Source organism: Salvelinus namaycush, chromosome 11 (assembly GCF_016432855.1).
Source record: "Salvelinus namaycush isolate Seneca chromosome 11, SaNama_1.0, whole genome shotgun sequence".
NCBI classification, from domain to species: Eukaryota; Metazoa; Chordata; class Actinopteri; order Salmoniformes; family Salmonidae; genus Salvelinus; species Salvelinus namaycush.
The window spans coordinates 927,949-953,318 of record NC_052317.1 but is presented as its reverse complement, the minus strand read 5'-3'; the positions used below and the strand labels follow the sequence as shown (position 1 = coordinate 953,318).

Below are 25,370 nucleotides of genomic sequence, written 5' to 3'. Positions count from 1 at the left end.
TTAATGAGAACTTAATAAACATGACACGGCGGTGAGGCAAGATGTTATTGACGCTTTGAAATGCCCCAACATCATTGAACATTTCAATTATGTCTGTCTAATTTAACCCTAGCAGTCCCGAGACCCCAGAAAAAAATCAGCTTTTCAGTTATCTGACTTTCATTTACAGTGCATCAAAATCAAATCAACTGTTATTTGTCACATACACATGGTTAACAGATGTTCATGCGATTGTAGTGAAATGCTTGTGCTTCTAGTTCCGACAGTGCAGTAATTTTTAACAAGTAATCTAACAATTCCCCAACAACTACCTAATACACACAAATCTAAAGGGTGAATGAGAATATGTACATGTAGGTATATGGATGAGCGATGGCCGAGCGGCATAGGCAAGGTGCAATAGATGGTATAAAATACAGCATATACATGTGATATGAGTAATGTAAGATATGTAAACATTATTAAAGTGCCATTATTTAGAATGGCATTGTATAAAGTGACTAGTGATCCATTTATTAAAGTGGCCAGTGATTGGGTCTCAATGTAGGCAGTAGCCTCTCTGAGTTAGTGATTGCTGTTTAGTAGTCTGATGGCCTTGAGATAGAAGCTGTTTTTCAGTCTCTCGGTCCCAGCTTTGGTGCACTTGTACTGACCTTGCCTTCTGGAAGGTAGCGGTGTGAACAGGCAGTGGCTCGGGTGGTTGATGTCCTTGATTTTTTTGGCCTTCCTGTGACATCGGGTGCTGTAAGTGTCATGGAGGGCAGGTAGTTTGCCCCTGGTGATGCATTGTGCAGACTGCACAACCTTCTGGAGAGCCTTGAGGTTGAGGGCGGTGCAGTTGCCGTACCAAGCTGCGATACAGCCCGACAGGATGCTCTCGATTGTGCATCTGTAAAAGTTTGTCAGGGTTTTGGGTGACAAGCACAATTTCTTCAGCCTCCTGAGGTGAACAGGGAGTACAGGAGGGGGCTGAGCATGCACCCTTGTGGCCCCCAGTGTTGAGGGTCAGCAAAGTGGAGATGTTATTTCCTACCTTCACCACCTAGGGGCGGCACATCAGAAAGTTCAGGACCCAATTGCACAGGGTGGGGGTTGAGACCCAGGGCCTCCAGCTTGATGATTAGCTTGGAGGGTACTCTGGTGTTGAATGCTGAGCTGTAGTTAATGAACAGCATTCTTACATAGGTATTCCTTTGATATGATCCTTGACGTCTCTCTCAAAGCACTTCATGATGACAGAAGTGAGTGCTACGGGGCGGTAGTCATTTAGTTCAGTTGTCTTTGCCTTCTTGGGTACAGGAGACTGTACTGTACAACAGACTGGGATAGGGAGCAATTGAATATGTCCGTAAACACACCAGCCAGCTGGTCTGCGCATGCTCTGAGGACGCGGCTAAGGATGCCATCTGGGCCAGCAGCCTTAGAAGGGTTAACACATTCAAATGCTTTACTCTTGTCAGCAATGGAGAAGGAGGGGGGGGGCACAGTCCTTGTTAACGGCCCGCGACGGTGGCACTGTATTATCCTCAAAGTGGGCAAAGGTGTTTAGTTTGTCTGGAAGCGTGACGTCGGTGTCCGTGACTTCGGTGTCCGTGACGTGGCTGGTTTTATTTTTGTAGTCCGTGATTTACTGTAGACCCTGCCACATACATCTCGTGTCTGAGCCGTTGAATTGCGACTCCACGTTGTCCCTGTACTGGCATTTCGCTTGAAGCATTTTGTTACATTACATTACAGCCTTATTCTAAAATGGATTCAATTGTATTTTTTTCTCATCAATCTACACACAGTAGCCCATAATTACAAATCCAAAACAGGTTTTAGAAATGTTTTCAAATAAAAAAATATTACATTTATTACAAGTATTAAGACCCTTTACTCGGTACTTTGTTGAAGGACCACTGGTAGCTATTACAGCTTCAAGTCTTCTTGGGTATGACGCTACAACCTTGGCACACATGTATTTGAGGAGTTTCTCACATTCTTCTCTGCAGATCCTCTCAAGCTGGTTGGATGGGGGAGTGTCGCTGCAGAGCTATTTTCAGGTCTCTCCAAAGACGTTCGATTGGGTTCAAGTCCGTGCTCTGGCTGGGCCACTCAAGGATATTAAGGAACATGTCCCGAAGCCACTCCTGTGGTGTCTTGGCTGTGTACTTAGGGACGTTGTCCTGTTGGAAGGTGAACCTTAGGTCCTTAGCACTCTGGAGCAGGTTTTACTTTGCTCAGTTCATCTTTCCCTCAATCCTGACTAGTCCACCAGATGTGATGCTTTGCTATCAGGCCAAACAGTTCAATCTTGGTTTCATCAGACCAGAGAATATTGCTTCTCATGGTCTGCGAGTCCTTTAGGTGCCTTTTGGCAAAGTCCAAGCGGGCTGTCATGTGCCTTTTACTGAGGAGTGGCTTCCGTCTGGCCACTCTACCATAAAGGCCTAATTGGTAGAGTGCTGCAGAGATGGTTGTCCTTCTGGAAGATTCTCTCATCTCCACAGAGGAACTCTCGAGCTCTGTCAGAGTAACCATCGGGTTCTTAGTCACCTCTCTGACCAAGGCCCTTGTTCACCAATTGCTCAGCTTGGCCAGCTCTAGGAGGAGTCTTGGTGGTTCCAAACTTAATCCATTTTAGAATGATGGAGGCCACTGTGTTTTTGGGGACCTTCAATGCTGCAAAATTCTTTGGTACCCTTCCCCAGATCTGTGCCTCGACACAACCCTGTCTCGGAGCTCTACGGAAAATTCCTTCAACCGTATGGTTTGGTTTTTGCTCTAACATACACTGTCAACTGTGGGAATTTATATAGACAGGTGTGTGCCTTTCCAAATCATGTCCAATCAATTTAATTTACCACAGATGGACTCCAATCAAGTTGTAGAAACATCTCAAGGATGATCAATGGAAACAGGATGCACCTAATCTCAATTTCGAGTCTCATAAAAAAGGGTCTGAATACTTATGTAAATAAGGTTTTTCAATTATAATTTTTTTAACAACAACAAAACATTTTTAGAATGTTTTATTTTGGTCATTTTGGGGTATTGTGCGTAGATTGATGCATTTTTTGTTGTTGCATTTAATCAATTTTAGAATAAAGCTGTAACGTAACAACATGTGGAAAAAGTCAAGGGGTCTGAATACTTTCCGAATGCACTGTATGTCCAGCCTTTATATTTAGCCTCACAATTAAGTGTTTTTTCCATTTTCTTTTCAGGTCAACCAGGGCTACAAGTAGAACACAAATAAGTGTACATAAACAGTTGCATTCTCAAAGTGTTGTTGACAAATCCAAAACAAATGATAAAAATGAATTCATGTAAGTACTGTAAGTACAGAAATAGTTTGCTCACTGGCCAATTAATATCCAACTAGTCTATGACAACAGTGTGGAGTTTGAAGTTTGTCACAGCAACTATGTCAGCTTATTACAGTATTATAGACACTATGTCCTGGATTTCCTTAGATCTTCTATGTAGAAGAACATCTTACCTTCTAAGGACTTGTGTAGCTTGTGAGCGTCATAAAGCAAGTGTTACATGTGCGTGTCCGTGAGAATCTCAGCTTTTCATAGATAGCTTTTAATGGTGTGTAGCTCAAACCATTCGGATTCTACAGACGTTAAACATTATTATTGTACACAGTGAGTCCATATAATATATTCTGTGAAATGTGAAGCATATTTTTACTCCTGAAGTTATTTAGGGTTGCTATAACAAAAGGTTTGAATACTTATTGACTCAAGACAATTCAGCTTTTCAGCTTTGCATTTTTATTAATTTGTAAACATTTCTAAAAACATAATTCCACTATGACATTATGGGGTATTGTGTGTAGATCAGTGACAGAACATCTAAATGTAATCAATTTTAAATTCAGACTGTAACACAACAGAGTGTGGAAAAAGTCAAGGGGTGTGAATACTTTCTGAAAGCACTGTAAACTATCAGAATTAGCCATGAAAATATTTACATAAAATCTTTGATTTGGCACACTTTTTCACTAACATTTTAAAGGATACATAAATATGGCATATTTGGACCCTTTATTGCATTCTCCAGACCCCCTTAAACATTTACGCCATCATTGGGCTTCATGTACCTATTATTTACGGAGATATGGCCATGTGACTCCTGTCCAATATGGCCCCATGATATGATCAGCCTGAAAGCTGGAGGGAATTGGAATTTGTGGAATTGTTGGGGATCATTTTCAATTGGGAATTGAATAATTTGAATTTACCTAACATTGGAATTGAGAGGAATTTAATTATCTCTTAAGTTCTATCTCTGTGTTTGTTGATGAAGCTAGCTAGCTTCGGTGCCGTTTTTTCTAGTTTCTCAATATCTATTACCAGATTGTGCGTCATGTTACAAAACAGGTTCCAGCAGGACACAAGATGCTTGCCAATGGGTTTAGAATTTTGGAAAATTTACAAGTGGCAGTTGGGATGCAAGTGCGCATTTTTATCAATTCTCATTTTGCCCAAAACAGTAGCAGACTCGAGTGATCACTATCAAACACATCAGTGCCCACTCCATAAAGGGCTTAGGGGCCAAGTGTTCTTTCAACATAACATTGGCAACGTGTAAACAAGTCCATGTCCGAGGTGCTGCAAAATGGAAATGTCTGTATCACTGTCTGGAGGTTGTGTCCTTTGATTGGATAGAGCGCAACCAGCACAGTTGTTTCTTCGTGCATGATAATTCGCCTTAGGCGGTACAATCCTGTATTTGTGGGCAAGTGGGCATGACCGTTATCCAAACCCAAACGTCATGTAAGTTGTGACGACATCAGCTACACAAATCTCACAACTTAGTTTTGGAATATAGTGACTTTTAGACAAAAATGATCCTACTTATTATTTTTAGTTACTTTTGGCACTGGAATAAAAGTTTGACTAATATCAATGCCTATAGGCCGAAGTTAATTTTTTTTCAGTTGCCTTTTAAGTTCATAATGAGTGATAAACATAAATGCAGGGTTGTTTCCAAAGAGACTGGAACTATTTTGTATTTTGTTCTTGGATATAGTACTTTCTCTTTTCTTCTTAAAAAGTCAAAAGTGTGACAACCAGCCCATCTCCCCTACTGCTGACCGTTGCAACCTGTCATGATCATTTGCACCAGAGATCCATCTGTGAAGCCAAAAGGACATTCTACTCCACACGGATTTCCCACTTAAAAAGAGAAAACCCAAGGTCCTGGCACGGGGAGGTACAATGCATGGCCAGAATGAGAAAAGCACCACTCAAAGTAAGCATCCCTGGTTGTGATCATAACGACAACAAAGCAATTGCACAGTTTTCTTACAGGTTAGTCAACAAACTAGTCATCTGCCTGCCCCGCAGCCACTCCCAGACGTCAATGTGTGGGACGTGTATGACAAGCTGAGAACAGTTAAAAGCTCCAAGCCCTGATGGCTTGCCAAATATTATTTTATGTGAATTTGCTTGTGAACACAGACAACCAATATGAAACATCCTCAATTCCTGATGCAAGGAAAGAAAATTTCCCTCACAGTGAAAAGAGTTCATGATAGTACCCATTGCTAAATCCTACAAACCATTGATCACCTGCGACCTATAGGTAGCTACCAAAAGAAAGAAAACACCAACATAAAGTGTCTTAAAGGTCCAATGTAGCTGTTTTTATCTCCATATTAAATCATTTGAAACAATTAAGTACCTTACTATGATTGTTTTCAATCTAAATGGTCAAACACATAAACAGCATCTCAGCAAAGAGCAATTTCTCAAGCAAGAATTTTGCTAGGACTCTGGGAGTGGTCTGTGTGGGGAGGAGAAAACTGAAAACGAGCTGTTATTGGCAGAGAGGTTTGGAACTTTCATTCTTAACTACACTGAACAAAAATATAAACACAACATGTAAAGTGTTGGTCCCAAGTTTCATGAGCTGACATAAAATATCTCAGAAATGTTCCATATTTCTCTAAAATGTTGTGCATAACTTTGTTTGCATTTTTCCTTTGCCAAGATAATACATCCACCTGACAGGTGTGGCATATCAAAAAACTGATTAAACAGCATGATCATTACACAGGTGCCACTTGTGCTGGGGGCAATAAAAGGCCATTCTAGAATGTGCAGTTTTGTCACACAACACAATGCCACAGATGTCTCAAGTTTTGAGGGAGCGTGCAATTGGCATGCTGACTGGAGGAATGTCCACCAGAGTTGTTGCCGGAGAATTTAATGTTCATTTCTTTACTATAAGCTGCCTCCAACGTTGTTTTAGAGAATTTGGCAGTACGTCCATCCGGCCTCACAACTGCAGACCATGTGTATGGCGTCGTGTGGGCGAGCGGTTTGCTGATGTCAACAGAGTGCCCCATAGTGGTGGTGGGGTTATGGTATGGGCAGATATAAACTATGGACAACAAACACAATTGCATTTTATTCAATTGACTGATTTCCTCATATGAACTGTAACTCTGTAAAATCTTTGAAATTGTTGCATGTTGCGTTTATATTTTCTTTCAGTATAATTTATCGCCTGGTGATGTCGCCAGGCAGGCCAACACTCCATCCCAACAAAACAGGCTGTAATTTTAGGTGGTCTTTTCAAACAGCTATTAAAATGAAAGTGCATTATCATCATTTTCACAATTTTACGGTATTATTCCAACCTCATATATATAAAACACAGTAATATCATGTTTTTTTTACTGCACTGGACCATTAATATCTAAGGAAGTCTCAAGGTTTTGCTCGCCTGAGGTAGAGTATCTCATGATAAGCTGTAGACTACCCTATCTGCCTAGAGAGTTTTCATCTGTATTTTTCATAACTGTCTACAAACCACCACAGACTAATTCTGGCACTAAGACGGCACTCAATGAGTTGTATATAAGCAAACAGGAAAACGCTCATCCAGAGGCGGCGCTCCTAGTGACCGGGGACTTTAATGCAGGGAAACTTAAATCAGTTTTACCTCGTTTCTACCAGCATGTTAAATGTGCAACCAGAGAAAAATTAACTTTAGACCATCTTTACTCCATACACAGAGATGCGTACCAAGCTCTCCCTCGCCCTCCATTTGGCAAATGTGACCATAATTATATCCTTCTGATTCCTGCTTACAAGCAACAATTAAAGCAGGAAGCACCAGTGACTAGGTCAATAAAAAAGTGGTTAGATGAAGCAGATGCTAAGCTACAGGACTGTTTTGCTAGCACAGACTGGAAAATGTTCCGGGATTCTTCCCGGAACAATGGCATTGAGGAGTACACTATCAGTCACTTGATTCCTCAATAAGTGCATCGATGACATCGTCCCCTCAGTGACTGTACGTACATACCCCAACCAGAAGCCATGGATTGCAGGCAACATCCGCACTGTGCTAAAGGGTAGAGCTGCCGCTTTCAAAGAGCCAGACTCTAACCCGGAAACGTATAAGAAATCCTGCTATGCTCTACGATGAACCATCAAACAGGCAAAGGGTCAATGCAGGACTAAGATCGAATCGTACTACACCGGCTCTGACGCTCGTCGGATGTGGCAGGGCTTGCAAACTATTACAGACTACAAAGGGAAGCACAGCCGAGAGCTGACCAGTGACACGAGCCTACCAGATGAGCTAAATTACTTCTATGCTCACTTCGAAGCAAATAACACTGAAACATGCATGAGAGCACCAGCTGTTCCAGACGACTGTGTGATCATGCACTGCGCAGTAAGACCTTTAAACAGGACAACATTCACAAGGCCGGAGTGCCAGACGGATTACCAGGACGTGTACTCCGAACATGGCCTGACAAACTGGCAATTGTCTTCACTGATATTTTCAACCTCTCCCTGTCTGAGTCTGTAATGCCAACATGTTTCAAGTAGACCACCATAGTCCCTGTGCCCAAGAACACTAAAGTAACCTGCCTAAATGACTACCGACCCGTAGCACTCACGTCTGTAGCCATGAAGTGCTTTGAAAGGCTGGTCATGGCTCACATCAACACCATTATACCAGAAACCCTAGACCCACTCCAATTTGCATACCGCCCCAACAGATCTGCAGATGATGCCATCTTTATTGCACTCCACACTGCCCTTTCACACCTGGACAAAAGGAACACCTATGTGAGAATGCTATTCATTGATTACAGCTCAGCGTTCAACACCATAGTGCCCTCAAAGTGCATCACTAAGCTAAGGACACTGGGACTAAACACCTCCTTTTGCAACTTGATCTTGGACTTACTGACGGGCCACCCCCTGGTGGTAAGGGTAGGTAACAATACATCCACCATGCTGATCCTCAACACAGGGGCCCCTCAAGGGTGTGTGCTCAGTCCCCTCCTGTACTCCCTGTTCACTCATGACAGCATGGCCAGGCACGACTCCAACACCATTGTTAAGTTTCCCGATGACACAACAGTGGTAGGCCTGATCACCAACAATGACGAGACAGCATATAGGGAGGAGGTCAGAGACCTGGCAGTGTGGTGCCAGGACAACAACCTCTCCCTCACCTTGATCAAGACTAAAGATATAATTGTGGACTACAGGAAAAGGTGGACCGAGCACGCCCCCATTCTCATCGACGAGGCTGTAGTGGAGCTGTTGGAGATCATCAAGTGTCCACATCACGAACAAACTAACATGGTCCAAGCACACCAAGACAGTCATGAAGAGGGCACGACAAACTTATTCCCCCTCAGGAGACTGAAAAGATTTGGCAATGGTCCTCAGATCCTCTTAAGGTGCTATAGCTGCACCATTGAGATCATCCTGACTGGTTGCATCACTGCCTGGTATGGCAACTGCCCGGCCTACGACCGCAAGGCACTACAGAGGGTAGTGCGTATGGCCCAGTACATAAAATGAATTATTTCAGTTTTTTACCTTAAAATTCCACTCAAGGCAAATGGCTGTAATGACGCCTCACTGTTATCTTACACCTTGTGCTCATCTGTCATGAGGGGGATTTGGAGACAAACCTTTCACTGTTAAACAATTCTTTACATGATAATGACAAAGCTGCTTTGGACTTGTTGAATGGATAGCATGTGCCTTCATCAGTGTGGAAATGTTTCTCAGTCCTTTCTACCCTGCTCATTGTAATGTGTTGCATAATAAATGTTTTGCTTGACATTCCTTCCTGCAGACTTTTGAATGGTAGCAATCAGTGGAAAAAGTACTCAATTGTCAATGTAAAAGTAGATGACTTAATGGAAAATGACTCAAGTAAAAGTGAAAGTCACCCAGTAAAATACTACTTGAGTAAAAGTCTAAAGGTATTTGGTTTTAAATATACTTAAGTATCAAAAGTAAATGAAATTGCAAAAATGTACTTCAGTATCAAATGTCAAAGTAAAAGTATAAACCATTGCAAATTCCTTATATTAAGCAAACCAGGCGGCACAATTACATTTTTACATTTTTATTGACGGATATCCAGGGGCACACTCCAACACTCAGACATATTTTACAAACGAAGCATTTGTGTTTAGTGAGTCTGCCAGATCAGTGGCAGTAGGGATGATCAGGGTTGTTCTCTTGATAAGTGTGTGAATTCGACCATTTTCCTGTCAAAATGTAACGAGTACTTTTAGGTATCAGGGAAAATGTAAGGAGTAAAAAGTACATTATTTTCTTTAGGAATGTAGTGAAGTAAAAGTAAAAGTTGGCAAAAATATAAATAGTAAAGTAAGGTACAGATACCCCTAAAAACTACTTAGGTATATTTTTACTTAAGTACTTTACACCACTGCTTTTTTGCTTAACACTGACCTAGAGTAAATGCTGTATTCCAGAAGTGTTAAATACAAGCCATTAGTGAACACAATAACAGTTTACAGTGAGCTAATGTAAAAATGTAATTCTGATGTTGAATTCTAATGTCTTAAATACAACACCAGGTCAGTGTTAAATGTACACTGTTATTGTGTTCACTGATGGCATGTATTTCACATTACTGGATACAGCACTTACTCTAGGTCAGTGTTAAGGTAAAAGTGTTCACTGATTGCTACCATTCAAAAGTACGTAGACAGCAATTTCTATGCTTTATTACAAGCGATAGGTTCAGTATACATCACTGCTTTCTGTATCAGAAAGTAGGCTGGCACTCTCTGAAGTCTCGTAGATCGATGCATTGCACTCTTTTTGTTTATAAAGCCCTCCTGCATAAATGTCCGCCGTAGCTTAACTTACAGAAGTACGAGATATCAGACCCGGTTTCCGGGATGGCTAACTCCGGAGATCCCTTCGATCTCCACTGAGTTAGGTAAATCTGCTTTTAGGTTTTTTGCACCTTACTTGTGGAATGATTTCCAAGGCCCTCTAAACTTGGATGAATTGGTGCCTCAAGGGTAAGATGACATACAGTTGGTAGCGTTAGAGCTCCCTTTGTCACAGACATCTGACAAGAGTCATAAGGGAGATAGAGAAAAACATATACAGTGATTTTCATATTACAGCAAAAAGAACAAAGTGTCACCTCAGCCCAACAGGCATTTCAAGATGTGTACAAGTAATTTGGCTAGAAAGTCCCCCTTTGAAAAATCCTGCCGACTGGGAACTCGGCTGGGCCAAAAAACACACGGAGAGTTTCTCCCACAGGGGAATTTCAGCTACACCTTTCAAAGACAGAGATGTAGCGCTTGTTGAGATGAGCCGTGCATCACCAGCACCTCGACACTTAGGGAATAAGGTGTCTATATTTGGACAGGCCCAGTCTGAGACTGAGGCTGTCCTAATAGGGACACTGTAAGCAGTAGCAGTGCGTGGGTAAAATAAATGAGGAAGCCAAGCCAGTAAAAAAGCCATGTTACTACCTATGTTGTGATATTTGCTTTGTTTGCTCTATAACACATCCGTTCATACGCCACCGTGATATACAATAAGGCTGTGACAACAAAAAGCAAACAGTCACAGTGTCGGAATAAACTCAACTACACATACGTTTGTTTCAGCAAAAAAAACAGAGAGCAAAAAACATTCAGTGAAATCCACAAAGAAAGTATTGCATGTAACAAACAGTTATATGACCTGCAGCATGGTCAAGCAAGATAATGTTTTTGACAGTTTACCAAACAACTGCTGATTTAGAACCACAGAGATACCGTAAGTCAGCAAAAAGACAACAGGTGTCACGTTCCTGACCTGTTTTCTGTTAGTTTTTGTATGTGTTAGTTGGTCAGGACGTGAGTTTGGGTGGGCAGTCTATGTTTTCTGTTTCTAGGTTGGTTTAAAGGGTGACCTGATATGGCTCTCAATTAGAGGCAGGTGGTTTTCATTTCCTCTGATTGAGAGTCATATTAAGGTAGGTGTTTTCACACTGTTTGTTGTGGGTGGTTGTCTCCTGTGTCAGTGTCTGTATGTTACGCCACACGGGACTGTTTTCGGTTTTGTTTGTTCGTTCGTTTTATGTAGTCAGTTTTCCTGTTATTGCGTTCTTCGTGTTTCATGTAAGTTCGTCGTCCAGGTCTGTCTACATCGTTTATTTGTTTTGTTTATTATTCAAGTGTAGTTCGTTTTTTCGTCTTGTTTAAATAAATCATGTCATCACACAACGCTGCATTTTGGTTCAATCCCTGCTCCTCCTCTTCGGATGAAGAGGAGGAGGAAAGCCGTTACAACAGGAGCCCTGCCTCTGCTACTCCATCACCCTTTCAACTTAAACATTTAAACATCATCAAATCAATAAGGCTATATACTCTTAATTTAATACACTGAAAACAAATTTAAAGATACCAAAACAATTTATCAGTGTTGCTAAATATAATGTGGCTGTCCATGGTACTGATTTCTGTCTGTGTGTGTGCAAGGTGCGCAAGTGAAAACTATTTTTTTTGACTCACAGTACTTGTAGACTAGTTGAACGCCAATGCCATCCTCCTGTCTTTCATGTTGGCTAAACGGTCTATGGCTCTGTCATACAGCATGATTTTAGTTTTGATGTCATAGGCTACCTAGCTAAAGTGCTTGCTTGCCTAACTTCCTCGCATGGGCAACAATGAACCAGCTAAGTTAGCTAGCTAGTTAGTTAACGTGAGCCTACTAGGCTACATCTAGGCTGCATATTGAACTTCAATTGTCTCAGGCCAGTGGCACAATATATGAATTTATGGTTAGATCAGAATCGCCGCCATAATCCTGAGCCTGTAGAGAGAATTAAGTCAAAGCCTCAAGTCTAAATCCCCATCTCCATCCATGGCTTAGGAAAGAGTTGAGTTAGCAAGCTAGCCACTGCAGGAAATCAACACAAACAGACAAGTTTTTCTGACAATGACGACGTTTACCTTAGGAAATGATTGGATTGGTGTGAAGCGAAATCCAAACCCCTTGGGACGAGTTTTGCTGCGACCAGGGCAACCCAGAGTTGAGCGTTTGGCTGATTGTCTAATTCTTTCATAATTGTTTTATCAAGGCAGGCCAAATGCTTGCTGGTATCAATCAATCAAATGCTACAGCGGCAAGATGTCATACTCTTTTGTTCCAGACAGCATCAGATACATGGGCTACAAATACTCAGACAGAGGGGCGCTGTTTCCCTCGATCGGATGATTTCTCCAGTGAGATTTAGCCACTTGCAAATTGGGAAAATTATGAAAACACAGAGAGACAAATATTTGGGGAAGCCTGGCTTCCCTTGGCATCCATGAATACACACCACTGACAGTAAGGGAACAACAAATACGATTCAGAGTGGGTACTTGAACAAGCTGGGCCTAATTTGCTTCAGTGCAAACAATGATGTTTCCACAGGGTATTATGTGGAAACACAATCTGTGCCTCTCTCTCCTTCTCTCTTCCCTCCATCTCGCCCTCTCTGCAGTTTGAATATAAGTCTCTAATGGAGGAAATAAATTGTCTTTAAGCACTCTTTGCAGCAACTTCAAAGCAGCATAGTCAATCAGGGACACAGTCATGTTGTTTATTTTTACAGGATTGGCATTGTCATCTGATTACAATCAGGTATAGGCAGTAAATACTGAACTCACAGGAGTCTAAGGTACTGTTGACGTTGGCCTTGTAAATATCATATACATTCGAATTGTGGATGAATATGATTGATGCAATGATCATAGTGTAAATGCTTGTGAGTGCATACAGATATGATTTACCTCTAGTCTGTTTCTTATTTCTCTGGTTAGCCTATCGGATTTGAGTGTGTCTGTTTCAGTAACCAATTTTGAACGTTCATTTTGCCAATGCAAAATATAATATTTTCTACTCCTATTCTCGACATAATGAGACCCATCTCGTCCAAAAAGTTGACTGAAGTTTGCTAAAAAGCACCTGGAAGATCATCAAGACTCTTGGAAGAATGTTCTATGGACAGATGAGTCAAAAGTATACATTTTTGGATGACATCGGTCCCATTATGCCTGGCGATAACCAACCACTGCATTCCACAGTAAGAACCTTATACCAACAGTCAAGCATGGTGGTGGTAGTGTGATGTTTGGGGATGGTTTGCTGCGTCAGGACTTGGACAACTTGCCTTAATAGAAGGAACCATCAATTCTGTTCTGTATCAGAAAATTCTACAGGAGAATGTCAGGCCCTCTGTCTGTGAGCTGAAGCTGAAGCGCAGCTGGGTCATGCAGGAAGAGAATGACCCAAAACACACAATCAAGTCTACATTAAAAGGGCTAAAAAGCAACAAATTTGAAGTTTTTGAATGGCCTAGTCAAAGTCCAGACGTAATCCCAATTGAGATGTTGTGGCAGGACTTGAAATGATCAGTTCATGCTTGAAAACCCACAAATGTCGCCGAGTTAATGCAGTTCTGTTTGGAAGAGTGGGCCAAAATTCCTCCACAGCGACTTGAGAGTCTGATCAACAAATACAGGAAGCGTTTGGTTGGAGTCATTGGCGCTAAAGGTGGCACAACCAATTATTGAGTGTAAGGGGGCAATGACTTTTTCACACAGGGGCATTGGGTGTTGCAAACTTTGTCTATGAAATAAATGTAAGTATATCATTGTTGTGTTATTTATTCACTCAGGTTCTCTTTATCTAATATTAGGTTTTGGTTGAAGATCTGATAACATTCAGTATAAAAAAATGCAAATGTAGAGAAAATTAGAAACGGGGCACATACTTTTTCACAGCACTTGTATGTAGGCTAGTATTTTTTATTTCGTTTTTGTCAGTGTGTCTCCCAGTGCTGCAACCAGGGGCTCATTTTGATTGTTTTTATGAATCACATAATGGCTGCCATGGCGCCGTAAGGTAGCCTAAACAGAGAGCTCTGTATATTTTGTACATATTTTAGATGATTGAGTGTTGTTGATTGGATATATATGGTTATTTTTACCCATGGAGTTGAAGGACTGATGGCAAGTCTGCTTGTTCAGTTTGGCTGGCTAAGAAGCCTGCTGCATTTAAAATATGCATTTCACTCAGCACAGACTTCTTGATCAATGAGACCTGACTGAATTGTGGAAATGGCAAAGAGCTTGTGATGAGGATGACTACTGCTCTGGACTGATGTGTGGTGAGCGTCTTTGCGCAATAGCAGCTGAAAAGGCATCACCCAAGTGGGTGCTACACGTTAGTTGTGGCGGAGAACTAAGTCCAGGCTACAGAGAGGTTGAGCTTAGAACGACATCAGGGCCAGCAAGTCAACTCCATCATCATCTGGCATCGATTATCTGGCATCACCATCATCAAATCATCTAGCCTAACCCCAATCGGTTGCCAGAAAAAGGCCACTCTAAAATGTCCAGTTTTGTCACACAACAAAGATTTCTCAAGTTTTGAGGGAGCGTGCAATTGGCATGCTGACTGCAGGAATGTCCACCAGAGCTGATGCCAGAGAATTGACTGTTACTTTCTTTAGCATAAGCCGCCTCCAATGTTGTTTTAGAGAATTTGGCAGTACGTCCAACCCGCCTCACAACCACAGACCACATGTAACCACGCCAGCCCAGGACCTCCACATCCGGCATCTTTACCTGCGGGATCGTCTGAGACCAGTCACCCGGACAGCTGATGAAACTGTGGGTTTGTACAAACTGTCAGAAACCATCTCTGCGAAGCTCATCTACATGCTAGTCATCCTCATCAGGATCTTGACCTGACTGCAGTTTGGTGTCATAACCGACTTCAGTGGGCAAATTCTCACCTTCGATGGCCACTGGCATGCTGGAGAAGTATCTTCTTCACGGATGAATCCCAGTTTCAACTGTCCCAGGCAGATAGCAGATGGCTTTGTGTGAGTGAGCGGTTTGCTGGTGTCAACGTTGTGAGCAAAGAGCCCCATGGTGGCGGTGGGGTTATGGTATGAGCAGGCATAAGCTACGGACAATGAACACAATTTTTATCCATGGCAATTTGAATGCACAGAGATACCGTGACGAGATCCTGAGGCCCATTATCGTGCCATTCATCCGCCGCCATCACCTCATGTTTCAGCATGATAATGCACGGGCCCATGTCGCAAGGATCTGCACACAATTCCTGGAAGTTGAAAATGTCCATGGCCTGCATACTCACCAGACATGTCACCAATGAGCACGTTTGGGATGCTCTGGATCGTTATGTACGACAGCGTGTTCCAGTTCCCGCCAATATCCAACAACTTTGCACAACCATTGAAGAGGAATGGGACAACATTCCACAAGCCAGAATCAACAGCCCGATCAACTTTATGCAAAGGAGATGTGTCGCGCTGCATGAGGCAGATGGCGGTCATACCAGGTACTGACTGGTTTTCTGATCCACGCCCCTACCTTTTACTTAAGGTATCTGTGACCAACAGATGCATATCTGTATTCCCAGTCATGTGAAATCCATAGATTAGGGTGTAATGAATGTATTTCAATTGACTGATTTCCTTATATGGACTGTAACTCAGTAAAATTGTTGACATTTTTACATGTTGCATTTATATTTCCGTTCAGTGTAGTTGTTGTCATGCTATATCAACTCCACGTTTGTCAGGAAAGCTCCATGTTTGGCATTACAATGACCATAGTAGTTGGTTATACAGCACAAACAGATCTGAGACCAGGGTAGTATTCAGGTACTCTACAAAAAAAGAAAAAACATGTCTTACTTTTAAATGCATATAGTGCATTCGGAAAGTATTCAGACCCCTTGACTTTTTCAAAAAAAAAATTACAATACAGCCTTATTCTAAAATGTATTAAATTATTAATTTTTCTCATCAATCTAAACACAATATCACATAATGACATAGCAAAAACAGTTTAGACATTTTTGCTAATGTATTGCAAATAAAAAAACAGCAATACCTTATTTACATAAGAATTCAGACGCTTTGCTATGAGACTCGAAATTGAGGTCAGGTGCATCCTGTTTCCATTGATCATCCTTGAGATGTTTCTAAAACTTGATTAGAGCCCACCTGTGGTAAATTCATTTGATTGGACATGATTTGGAAAGGCACACACCTGTCTATATAAGGTCTCACAGTTGACAGTGCATGTCAGAGCAAAAACCAAGCCATGAGGTCGAAGGAATTGTCCATAGAGCTCCGAGACAGGATTTTGTTAAGACCTGAAAATAGCTGTGCAGCGACGCTCCCTATCCAACCTGACAGACGTTGAGAGGATCTGCAGAGAAGAATGGGAGAAACTCCCCAAATACAGGTGTGCCAAGCTTGTAGCGTCATTCCCAAAAAGACTTGTCTGTAATCGCTGCCAGAGGTGCTTCAACAAAATACCGAGTAAAGGGTCTGAAAACTTAGCTAATTATAATATTTCAAAATGTTCTGAAAACCTGTTTTTGCTTTGTCACTATGGTGTATTGTGTGTAGATTGATGACGGGAATGAAACATATATTTTTAGAATAAGACTAACAAAATCTGGTAAAAGTCTTAATCCGAATGCACTGTACATTTGATCCAGGTGTGAATACAACTATTTAATATATATAGTTATTATATAGGATATTGACAACCACTACCAATAGTTATCATATAGGATATATTATCTCCTCAAAAAATGTAATCCTAACTTTTAAACAACTCACAAGTATTCATTCAAGCCATGTGTGAATAACACTTACTATATACTCATTACATATGAGATTGAATCCCACTAACTACATTATATAACAGGGTATTCAAATCCCACCCTACGAGATCCGGGCTACTGCTGGTTTTCTGTTCTAACTGATAATTAATTGAACACACCTGGTGTCCCAGGTCTAAATCAGTCCCTGATTAGAGGGGATTGACAAAAAAAGCTGTGGAACTGGCTTCGATGTCCAGATTTGAATTTGAGGAGTATATAATTAAGTAATAAGGCCCAAGGTGGTGTGGTATATGGCCAATATACCACGGCTAAGAGCTGTTCTTAAGCACGACGCATCGCGGAGTGCCTGGACACAGCACTTAGCCCTGGTATATTGGCCATATACCACAAAACCCCGAGGTGCCTTATTGCTATTATAAACTGGTTACCAACGTAATTAGGGCAGTAAAAATAAATATTTTGTCATACCCGTGATATATGGTCTGATATACCACGGCTGTCAGCCAATCAGCATTTAGGGATTGAACCACCCAGTTTATAATATACTGTATAGTTATCATATAGGAGATATCATCTCCTCGGCCTTGCCTTATGTGTCTCTACGGGCAATGGCATATGTTAGCTCAATTAAGCCTATTGTTCAAATTAATGAAACATGCATACATTGGACATAGGTCTGTATACCACTGACTATTTAATATATACTGTGCCTTCAGAAAGTATTCACACCTCTTGACTTTTTTCACATTTTGATGTGTTTACTGCCTGAATTTTAAATTTACATTGAGATTTTGTGTCACTGGCCTACACACAATATCCCACGTCAAAGTGGAATTATGTTTTTAGAAATGTTTACAAATTAATTAAAAATGAAAAGCTGAAATATCTGGAGTCAATAAATATTCAACCCCTCTGTTATGGCAAGCCTAAATAAATTCAGGGGTAAAAATTTGCATAACAAGTCACATAACAAGTTGATCTGTGTGCAATAATAGTGTTTAACATGGTTTTTGAATGACTACCTCATCTCTGTACCCCACATATACAAGTATATGTAAAGTCCCTCATTCAAGCAGTGAATTTCAAACACAGATTCAACCACAAAGACCAGGGAGGTTTTCCAAATGCATCCCAAAGAAGGGCACCTATCGGTAGATGGGTAAAAAAATAAAAAAGCAGACATTGAATATCCCTTTGAGCATGGGGAAGTTATTAATTACACTTTATGGTGTATCAATACACCCAGTCACAACAAAGATACAGGTGTCCTTCCTAACTCAGTAGCCGGAGAGAAAGGAAACCGCTCAGAGATTTTACCATGAGGCCAATGGTGACTTTAAAACAGTTACAGATGGCTGTGAGAGCAAAAAACTGAGGATAGATCAACAACATTGTAGTTACCCCATAATAATAACCTAAATGACCAAGTGAAAAGATGGAAGCCTGTACAGAATAAAAATATTCCACAACATGCATCCTGTTTGCAAGAAGGCACTAAAGTGAAACTGAAAAAAAATACAAAGCAAATACAAAGCATTATGTTCGGGGAAAATCCAACACAAAACATCACTGAGAATCACTCTTCAAAATATCAAACGTGGTGTTGACTGCATTGAATGTTCTTGAGTGGCCTAGTTAGTTTTGACTTAAATCATCTTGAAAATCTATGGCAAGACTTGAAAATGCACAGCATCGGAGCACCACTTTATTCAGCAGGTGGCGCAACAGAGCAGTTGTGGACGAGTTCTGTGGTAGGAAACGGAGGTTGTACGATATCATACCCAGGAAGGATGCAACCTGGGCAGCAGAGGTTGGCTCTGGAATATGGTGGATCACTTCAGTGTTGGAGTGGAGTGGGGAAATTCCCTTGGCTAGGAGGCAAAATCCCACAAAGTCAATGGCAGGGGCAAAGAAGAAACACTTTTCTCCATTGAGAGTGAGGTGGTGTTTTGGCAGTGAAGTGAACACGCTGTGTAGGCGCTCATCATTGACCCTGGTAGTGGGCCCATGAACAACAATGTCATCGAGATAGATGGGATCCCCGTGAAGACAGACATCATAATATTTTGGAAGCAGCTGGGGAGAGCTTAATCCGAATGCCATGCGCTTGTAGTGGAAGACAGCTAAGTGTGTGATGTATGCTGTGAGGTTGCGGCTTCTGTGGTGTAGCGGCACCTGTAGGTATCCCTGATGGAAGTCCAGCTTGGTGAACACAGTGGAGTCGTAGAACAGGGCAGTGAGCTCTTCAGCAGTGGGCAGGGGTTATTTATCTGGGATGATGGTCTTGTTTGCTGCTCTAAGGTCCACACAGGTACGCAGGCCCCCTGATTTATTTTTTACCACCACCAGGTTGGAGATCCAGGGGGATGCATCGATAGGCTCGATGATATCTTCCTCTAGCTGGTGCTGGAGCTCGGCAACGAAATCTGCTCGCAGGGCCAGTGGAACGCGGAGTAGAGGGGGGGTCACGGCGGGATCAATCAGGGGCTGGTGTGCAAAGGAGAAGAGGCATCCCAGGGCAGGGTGCAGGGTGCTGTTGCTGCCACAGGGTGGCGACAGTGAAGATCTCTGAACCACTGGTGTCCAAAAGGGAGAAGGGTAGGCTGTTGAACAGGTCGAGGCCCTATGGCGAGACACATTAAAACTAAACAGCTGGCGAAGCTTTCTCCCCATATTTAAGAGGTAGCTGGATGGATCCCACAATGTCAATTTTGGAGTTGGCATAACCACATAGGGCAGTTGAGGGGATGCCCAATGGTTGATGGGAGAAAAACTGTCTCTAAGTTAATCAGAGACACATTAGCTCCTGTGTTGAGGAGGAGTTGCAGGCTGTCCTCATCAATCATCAGAGTGCATGTTTTAAATGCCACTCATCCAGAGCTGACATTGTGAATGATTGTGGTTGGTTATTGGGGAACATACCATTGTTGTCTGTCAGCTTGGGCAGACCTGCAGACTTTAACGGCGATCAACCGTGTTGACCGAGTTTTGAAATCAGTGGATGGCTGGCTTGCTTGCTAATGTTACGTGTATTATCTGTGTCGTAAATATTATTCGTATCTCAGAAATCCATTTGCATTGCTAGTAATAGCCTAATGTTAGCTAGCTAGCTAATATTGAACCTAGTCGGTTAGCTTTAGCTACCTGTAGAATCACGCATGGTAGTAACCTTATGAGTTGGGATTATGGTTAATTCTTTAACTAACTAGCTACATACGTAAACATAAGACTCCACTATGCATTTAACCATTTCACTGTACCGTTTACACCTTCTGTATCCTGTGCATGTGACAAATAAACGTAGCTTTTATTTGATATAGTGTGTGTTTACCAGAGATGGTAATATGAAGAACAACATGACCTGCACCAAAGACAAATTAGGATATAAAGTTAGGCCAACAAGACAGTGTCCAAGTTCAAAAATATCAGAATGCCTTGCTTTTATTACGTCACACTCACAACCGTAAGTTATTTTATGTAATTAGCTTGACATTAACTTGTAAGGAATGATCTTGTTGTGAGTTTATTTTCCTGTAATAATGAATAAAAATTAGCTAAAGTTAAGACATTGTCAGCTATCATCTCCCATTGTAATTGTTTTCGGACAGATGTGTGTGAAGGTATATTATTATAATGGCTGCTTGAAGAGACCGTTTAACTGTCGTTCAATTGGTGTAATACAATACATTTTTGAGTATGGGGAATGCCAATGTGGTGTGAAAAATTCACTGATATTATTTTCGTATGGAATACGGGAATGTGGAGCTTATTTGCAATAGCATGAACGTCTTACTGATGCCATTTTGTCACACACACAGGTGTAATGTCAAACACATGCATACGCAGGCAACACACACACACACATCTCAGCTGTGCTCTCACACCACGGAGGGTGCATAAGTAAACATGTGGTGTCAGCGTGGCCAGTTGGCTGTCGTGGTGAGCTGACACCGAGCACTTGATACCACACCACGCTTTCGCACAAATCAATTTCATGCCACAATCCCCCCAACAATCCCCCCGTTTTTCATCGCTCTTTAAAAACTTTTTCCACATGGCAGCACAATGCTTTGATCCCCTGATTAGGCACCTGCTATGGAGATCATGTGATGCATCTAACTCCTTTCACCTGACCACTCCTGCAATTATACAATTGACTATGAGAGAATTATTGCACAGATAATAGTTTTCTGTCTCCAAAATGTGCCTAATTATTCATATGCCCAATTATTCATTTTTTGTTTTAATTGCGACAATGACAGCCAAAATGATTTTTTTTACCCAATATAACAGCACTACCAGAATCCCGTCACATCCTCTTTGAACTGCCTCAGAACATTAAATTGTGTCAGTTCAGTATAAAATTTATTTGTCACTGTGGTTTTCCATTACGAATAGTAGCTTTTGGAGGCATAGGATATTTAGATGTTGACATACCTGTCCAGGTCTGGCACTCTCACAAAGGTAGGTCTCGTACTCAATGGCGAAGACGGGTGCGTTGTCATTGATGTCCGTCACTGTGATCAGAATTATGCCCTTTCCCACTTGTAATGGGTGCACTGAAAAAATAAACAAGAGAGAAACATGAGGTCAAGGATCGAGGTGAGGTCAAGGGTCAACCAAATGCACTGGTCTTTGAAGCATGTATCTGGTAGCTGATGGTGTAAATGCAGGGAAGCTAAATGTTTGAAGCAATACCCAGTTGCATGTCCTGCCCTACAACATCAGTTTCTATTGTTGGGTTCGACATTTTGAACATTGAGATATTAAATAAATGATAGAGAAGAAGCATAGAATCAAAGGAGAAAGTTAAGGGTTCTCTGTAGAAAGCCAGAAGGCTTTGGAATGTGTTTGATGGAGAGGAGAGCGACGTGTTGATACAGGAAAGACAGATGGACATCTGTGTATTAGATGAAAGAGGCGTTGAGGTCAGGAGGTGAGGACAGAGTCTCCTAAGAGAGTAATAAATGTTTGGTATCCTGTTACCCTCTTTATTAGCTTCCTGTAGAGCCATAAATTGTAAGGATTGGAGAGGAGGAGTGTCTTAAGTGGGATATAAATATCTGGATGGGACAAATGTTGTGTTGCCTGATTACAGCTGTACAGAACCTTTGGGAAGAATTAAACTTGGTTAAGCTTCTCTAGTGTCCTTGGGTTATTTACTCTGAAAAATAAGAACCTAACACGATTGACTGACACATTCACCACACACCTGTATCTGTAAGTGTCTTAAGTTAACTTTATAGAGCTACAGGATCAATTTCAGACAATTTCAGAGACTAAAAAGTTAGCATTTGGCAACAGTGTCCAGGTAAACAAAACCAAAGCATGGGTTGCTGTATTACCTTGTAAATAGACTGGGTAAGAGCACCAATAAGTACTTTTCTAATTTGGGTGAACTATCCCTTTAAGAAAACATTCATTTTAAAGCCATCAGAAAACAGTCTGTGTAGGAAGTCTGGAAGTTTCCTCATAAAGAGTCAGAGGTCGACGACAACTCAGTGGTTTTCATGGCCTGACAACGTACTGTATGTTTGCTTTTTAACAAGCTCATTTTCTCTTGTTCACGTCATCTTCATCTGAATCTTTACCTTAATATAAATTATGAATCAGGGATAACAGACAGGTCAAGGTTACTCGGCACGCTAAATTCTCCACTGTAGAATCGTTTGAAGGTATAAATACAGATATTTTAAATCAGACAATTTTTTATCTCATTTGCAACTTCCTACAAACTTTGTGTATAGTATAATGACCTATGGACACATTCTGTATGAGATTGTCACGTTCCTGACCTGTTTTCTGTTAGTTTTGTATGTGTTAGTTGGTCAGGACGTGAGTTTGGGTGGGCAGTCTATGTTTTCTGTTTCTATGTTGGTTTAAAGGGTGACCTAATATGGCTCTCAATTAGAGGCAGGTGGTTTCATTTCCTCTGATTGAGAGTCATATTAAGGTAGGTGTTTTCACACTGTTTGTTTGTGGGTGGTTGTCTCCTGTGTCTGTGTCTATGTTGCACCATACGGGACTGTTTCGTTCGTTCGTCATTTTGTGTAGTCATTTTCCTGTTCGTGAGTTCTTCGTGTTTCATGTAAGTTCGTCGTCCAGGTCTGTCTACTCCGTTTGTTGTTTTGTTAGTTTATAGTGAAGTTCGTGTTTTCGTCTTTTCTTTAAATAAATCATGTCAACTCAAGAAGCTGCATTTTGGTTCAATCCCTGCTCCTCCTCTTCGGATGAAGAGGAACGCCGTTACAGAGATGCATGATAATGTAGCACATATAACATCTTTATAATCAAGAGGTATATTTAATTAATTGGTATTACTAGACATTTTGTCTTACTAGTGTTGGATTCCATCTGGAAATATACTTATTCATGTTACCATACTAGAACTTATTGATTATTTGCATGTATAAGGAATGTATATGTTGGGTCAATGAAGGGTAGATAAGGACTTGGCATATGGAAAGTTACTGAGTGAGACAATGGGGGTGCATAAAATCCATGTTTCTAAGGAAGGCAATAGTTAGTCTCTGATAAGGCAGGCCAGCTGCGGAGCTAGGGAGGAGTGAGGATTTTGGCTCGAGTCAGCAGATGAAGTGAAAAAAAAACTCTGGGAGGGGGGCCAGAGGGGCCAAACACAACAGTCCTATCTCAAACAAAAAAATCTTCCACGCCCACGAAAAGGGGATGCAACTCAATATTAGGAAGGTGTACAGTACCAGTAAAAGGTTTGGACACACCTACTCGTTCCAGGGTTTTTCTTTATTGAAACTATTTAACATTGTAGAATAATAGTGAAGTCATCGAAACTATGAAATAACATATATGGAATTACGTAGTAACCAAAAAAGTGTTAAACAAATCAAAATATATTTTAGGAGTCTAGTTGGCTTAGCAATGGAAAAGACCGGAACCTTCCCGCTAGCCATGATTGTAGGTGGGCTGGACATGCCGAGAGATGAGTTCGGATTGGTCTGCCATGTAGCACGCTTCTGTCAGCTGGTCAGTATGTGTAGGTAATCCTTTCCAACGTGCATTTTTTAAAAAGATATCACGTAGTAGAACTGCAAAAGCGTTGTTCTCCACTTTTTGAAAGGCCAAATTTTGAAATCAGTGGAATTCGAGTATGATAGCTAAGGAGATTCTGCCGTTTGATTGCAATTATGCAAAGGGAGTCGAAAAGAGAACACAGAAGGCTATGGTATAAAACATCTGTCTCCGGATTACATCTTCAAACTATGGGCAACCATGGCATCCGTGACAGAGAGGGAGAATAATCCATCCATGTATACGGGTAAGATAGACTAGCTAGCTACATTTTCAGATATTACACATTTCTAATTTTGTCAAAGTTGTTTTCATTTCAAGTTAAAGCGTACTGTTAGCTAGCTAGCTAACGTTAGCTGGCTGGCTCACTAGCTAACCTTACATGTATGATCTGTGTAGTAATATTATTTGGATCACAGTGCCAGTTGCATTGTTAGTTATAGCTTAATGTTAACTAGCTAGCTAACATTGAACCTGGTTGGTTAGCTACCTGTAGATTCATGCAGGGTAGTAACGTTATGAGTTCGGATAATTGTTCATTGTTTAGCTACCTAGCTATATGTCTAAACAAAAGACTCGCTATCTATGCAAGTAACCATTTCAATGAACTCTCTTAACTATAACATTGGGGTCCCACAAGGGTCAATATTAGGCCCCCTTCTGTTTACCATCTATATAAATGATCTCCCACTTGCTTGCCAACAAGTTAACATGCAGATGATACAGTTCTTTATGTACACTCAAAAAATAGACAATTGGTTGTTAACAAGTTAACTGAAGCTATGGTACATGTTTCTAAATGGATGACAAATGATTTTAAATATCGACAAGACTGTATGTACTTCTCTAAGAAATCCATTGATTCTTCCCAACGAGCTGTTCTTATTAATGGGTAGAATCTGAAATTTGTGTCTAACTTCAGGTATCTTGGTGTAATTTTGGACTCCAAACATCTGAAGAAGGTTATAGGTTATAGGTTTATAAGATATTTCCTTCCTCTGGAGGCCGCCAAACTATATATGCATGCAATGATCTACTCACATTTGAGATATTGACTCACATGCTGGTCACAAGCAGGAGCTACTATTCTGAAACCAATTGAATCACTCTACAAACAAACACTTAAGATTTTATATAACAAACCAAATAGTTACCGCCATTGTCATATCATTTACAAACATAATTTTTTTAGTCTGGATAGCTTTAAGCAGTATGTAGATGCAAGCCTTGTCTTAAGATCCTGAATGGTCTTGTCCATCCACCTCTATGCTGGCATATTATGCTCAAGGAAAGCACCTCCAGGATAACAAGGGCAGTAACTAGAGGGGATTGCGTTGTCCCTTTTCGACACAGTAAAAT

General features: G+C 41.2%; 1 protein-coding gene across 1 annotated transcript in view; it reads right to left on the bottom strand.

Moving 5' to 3' along the window:
* The window catches only part of cdh7a (cadherin 7a), a 133,472-nt gene that overhangs the window by 46,039 nt on the left and 62,063 nt on the right, over nucleotides 1-25,370 (bottom strand). Inside the window, exon 8 of the mRNA XM_039004376.1 lies at nucleotides 21,402-21,523. Coding sequence (XP_038860304.1) covers nucleotides 21,402-21,523 — 122 coding nt within the window. The remainder of the gene's footprint in view (nucleotides 1-21,401; nucleotides 21,524-25,370) is intronic.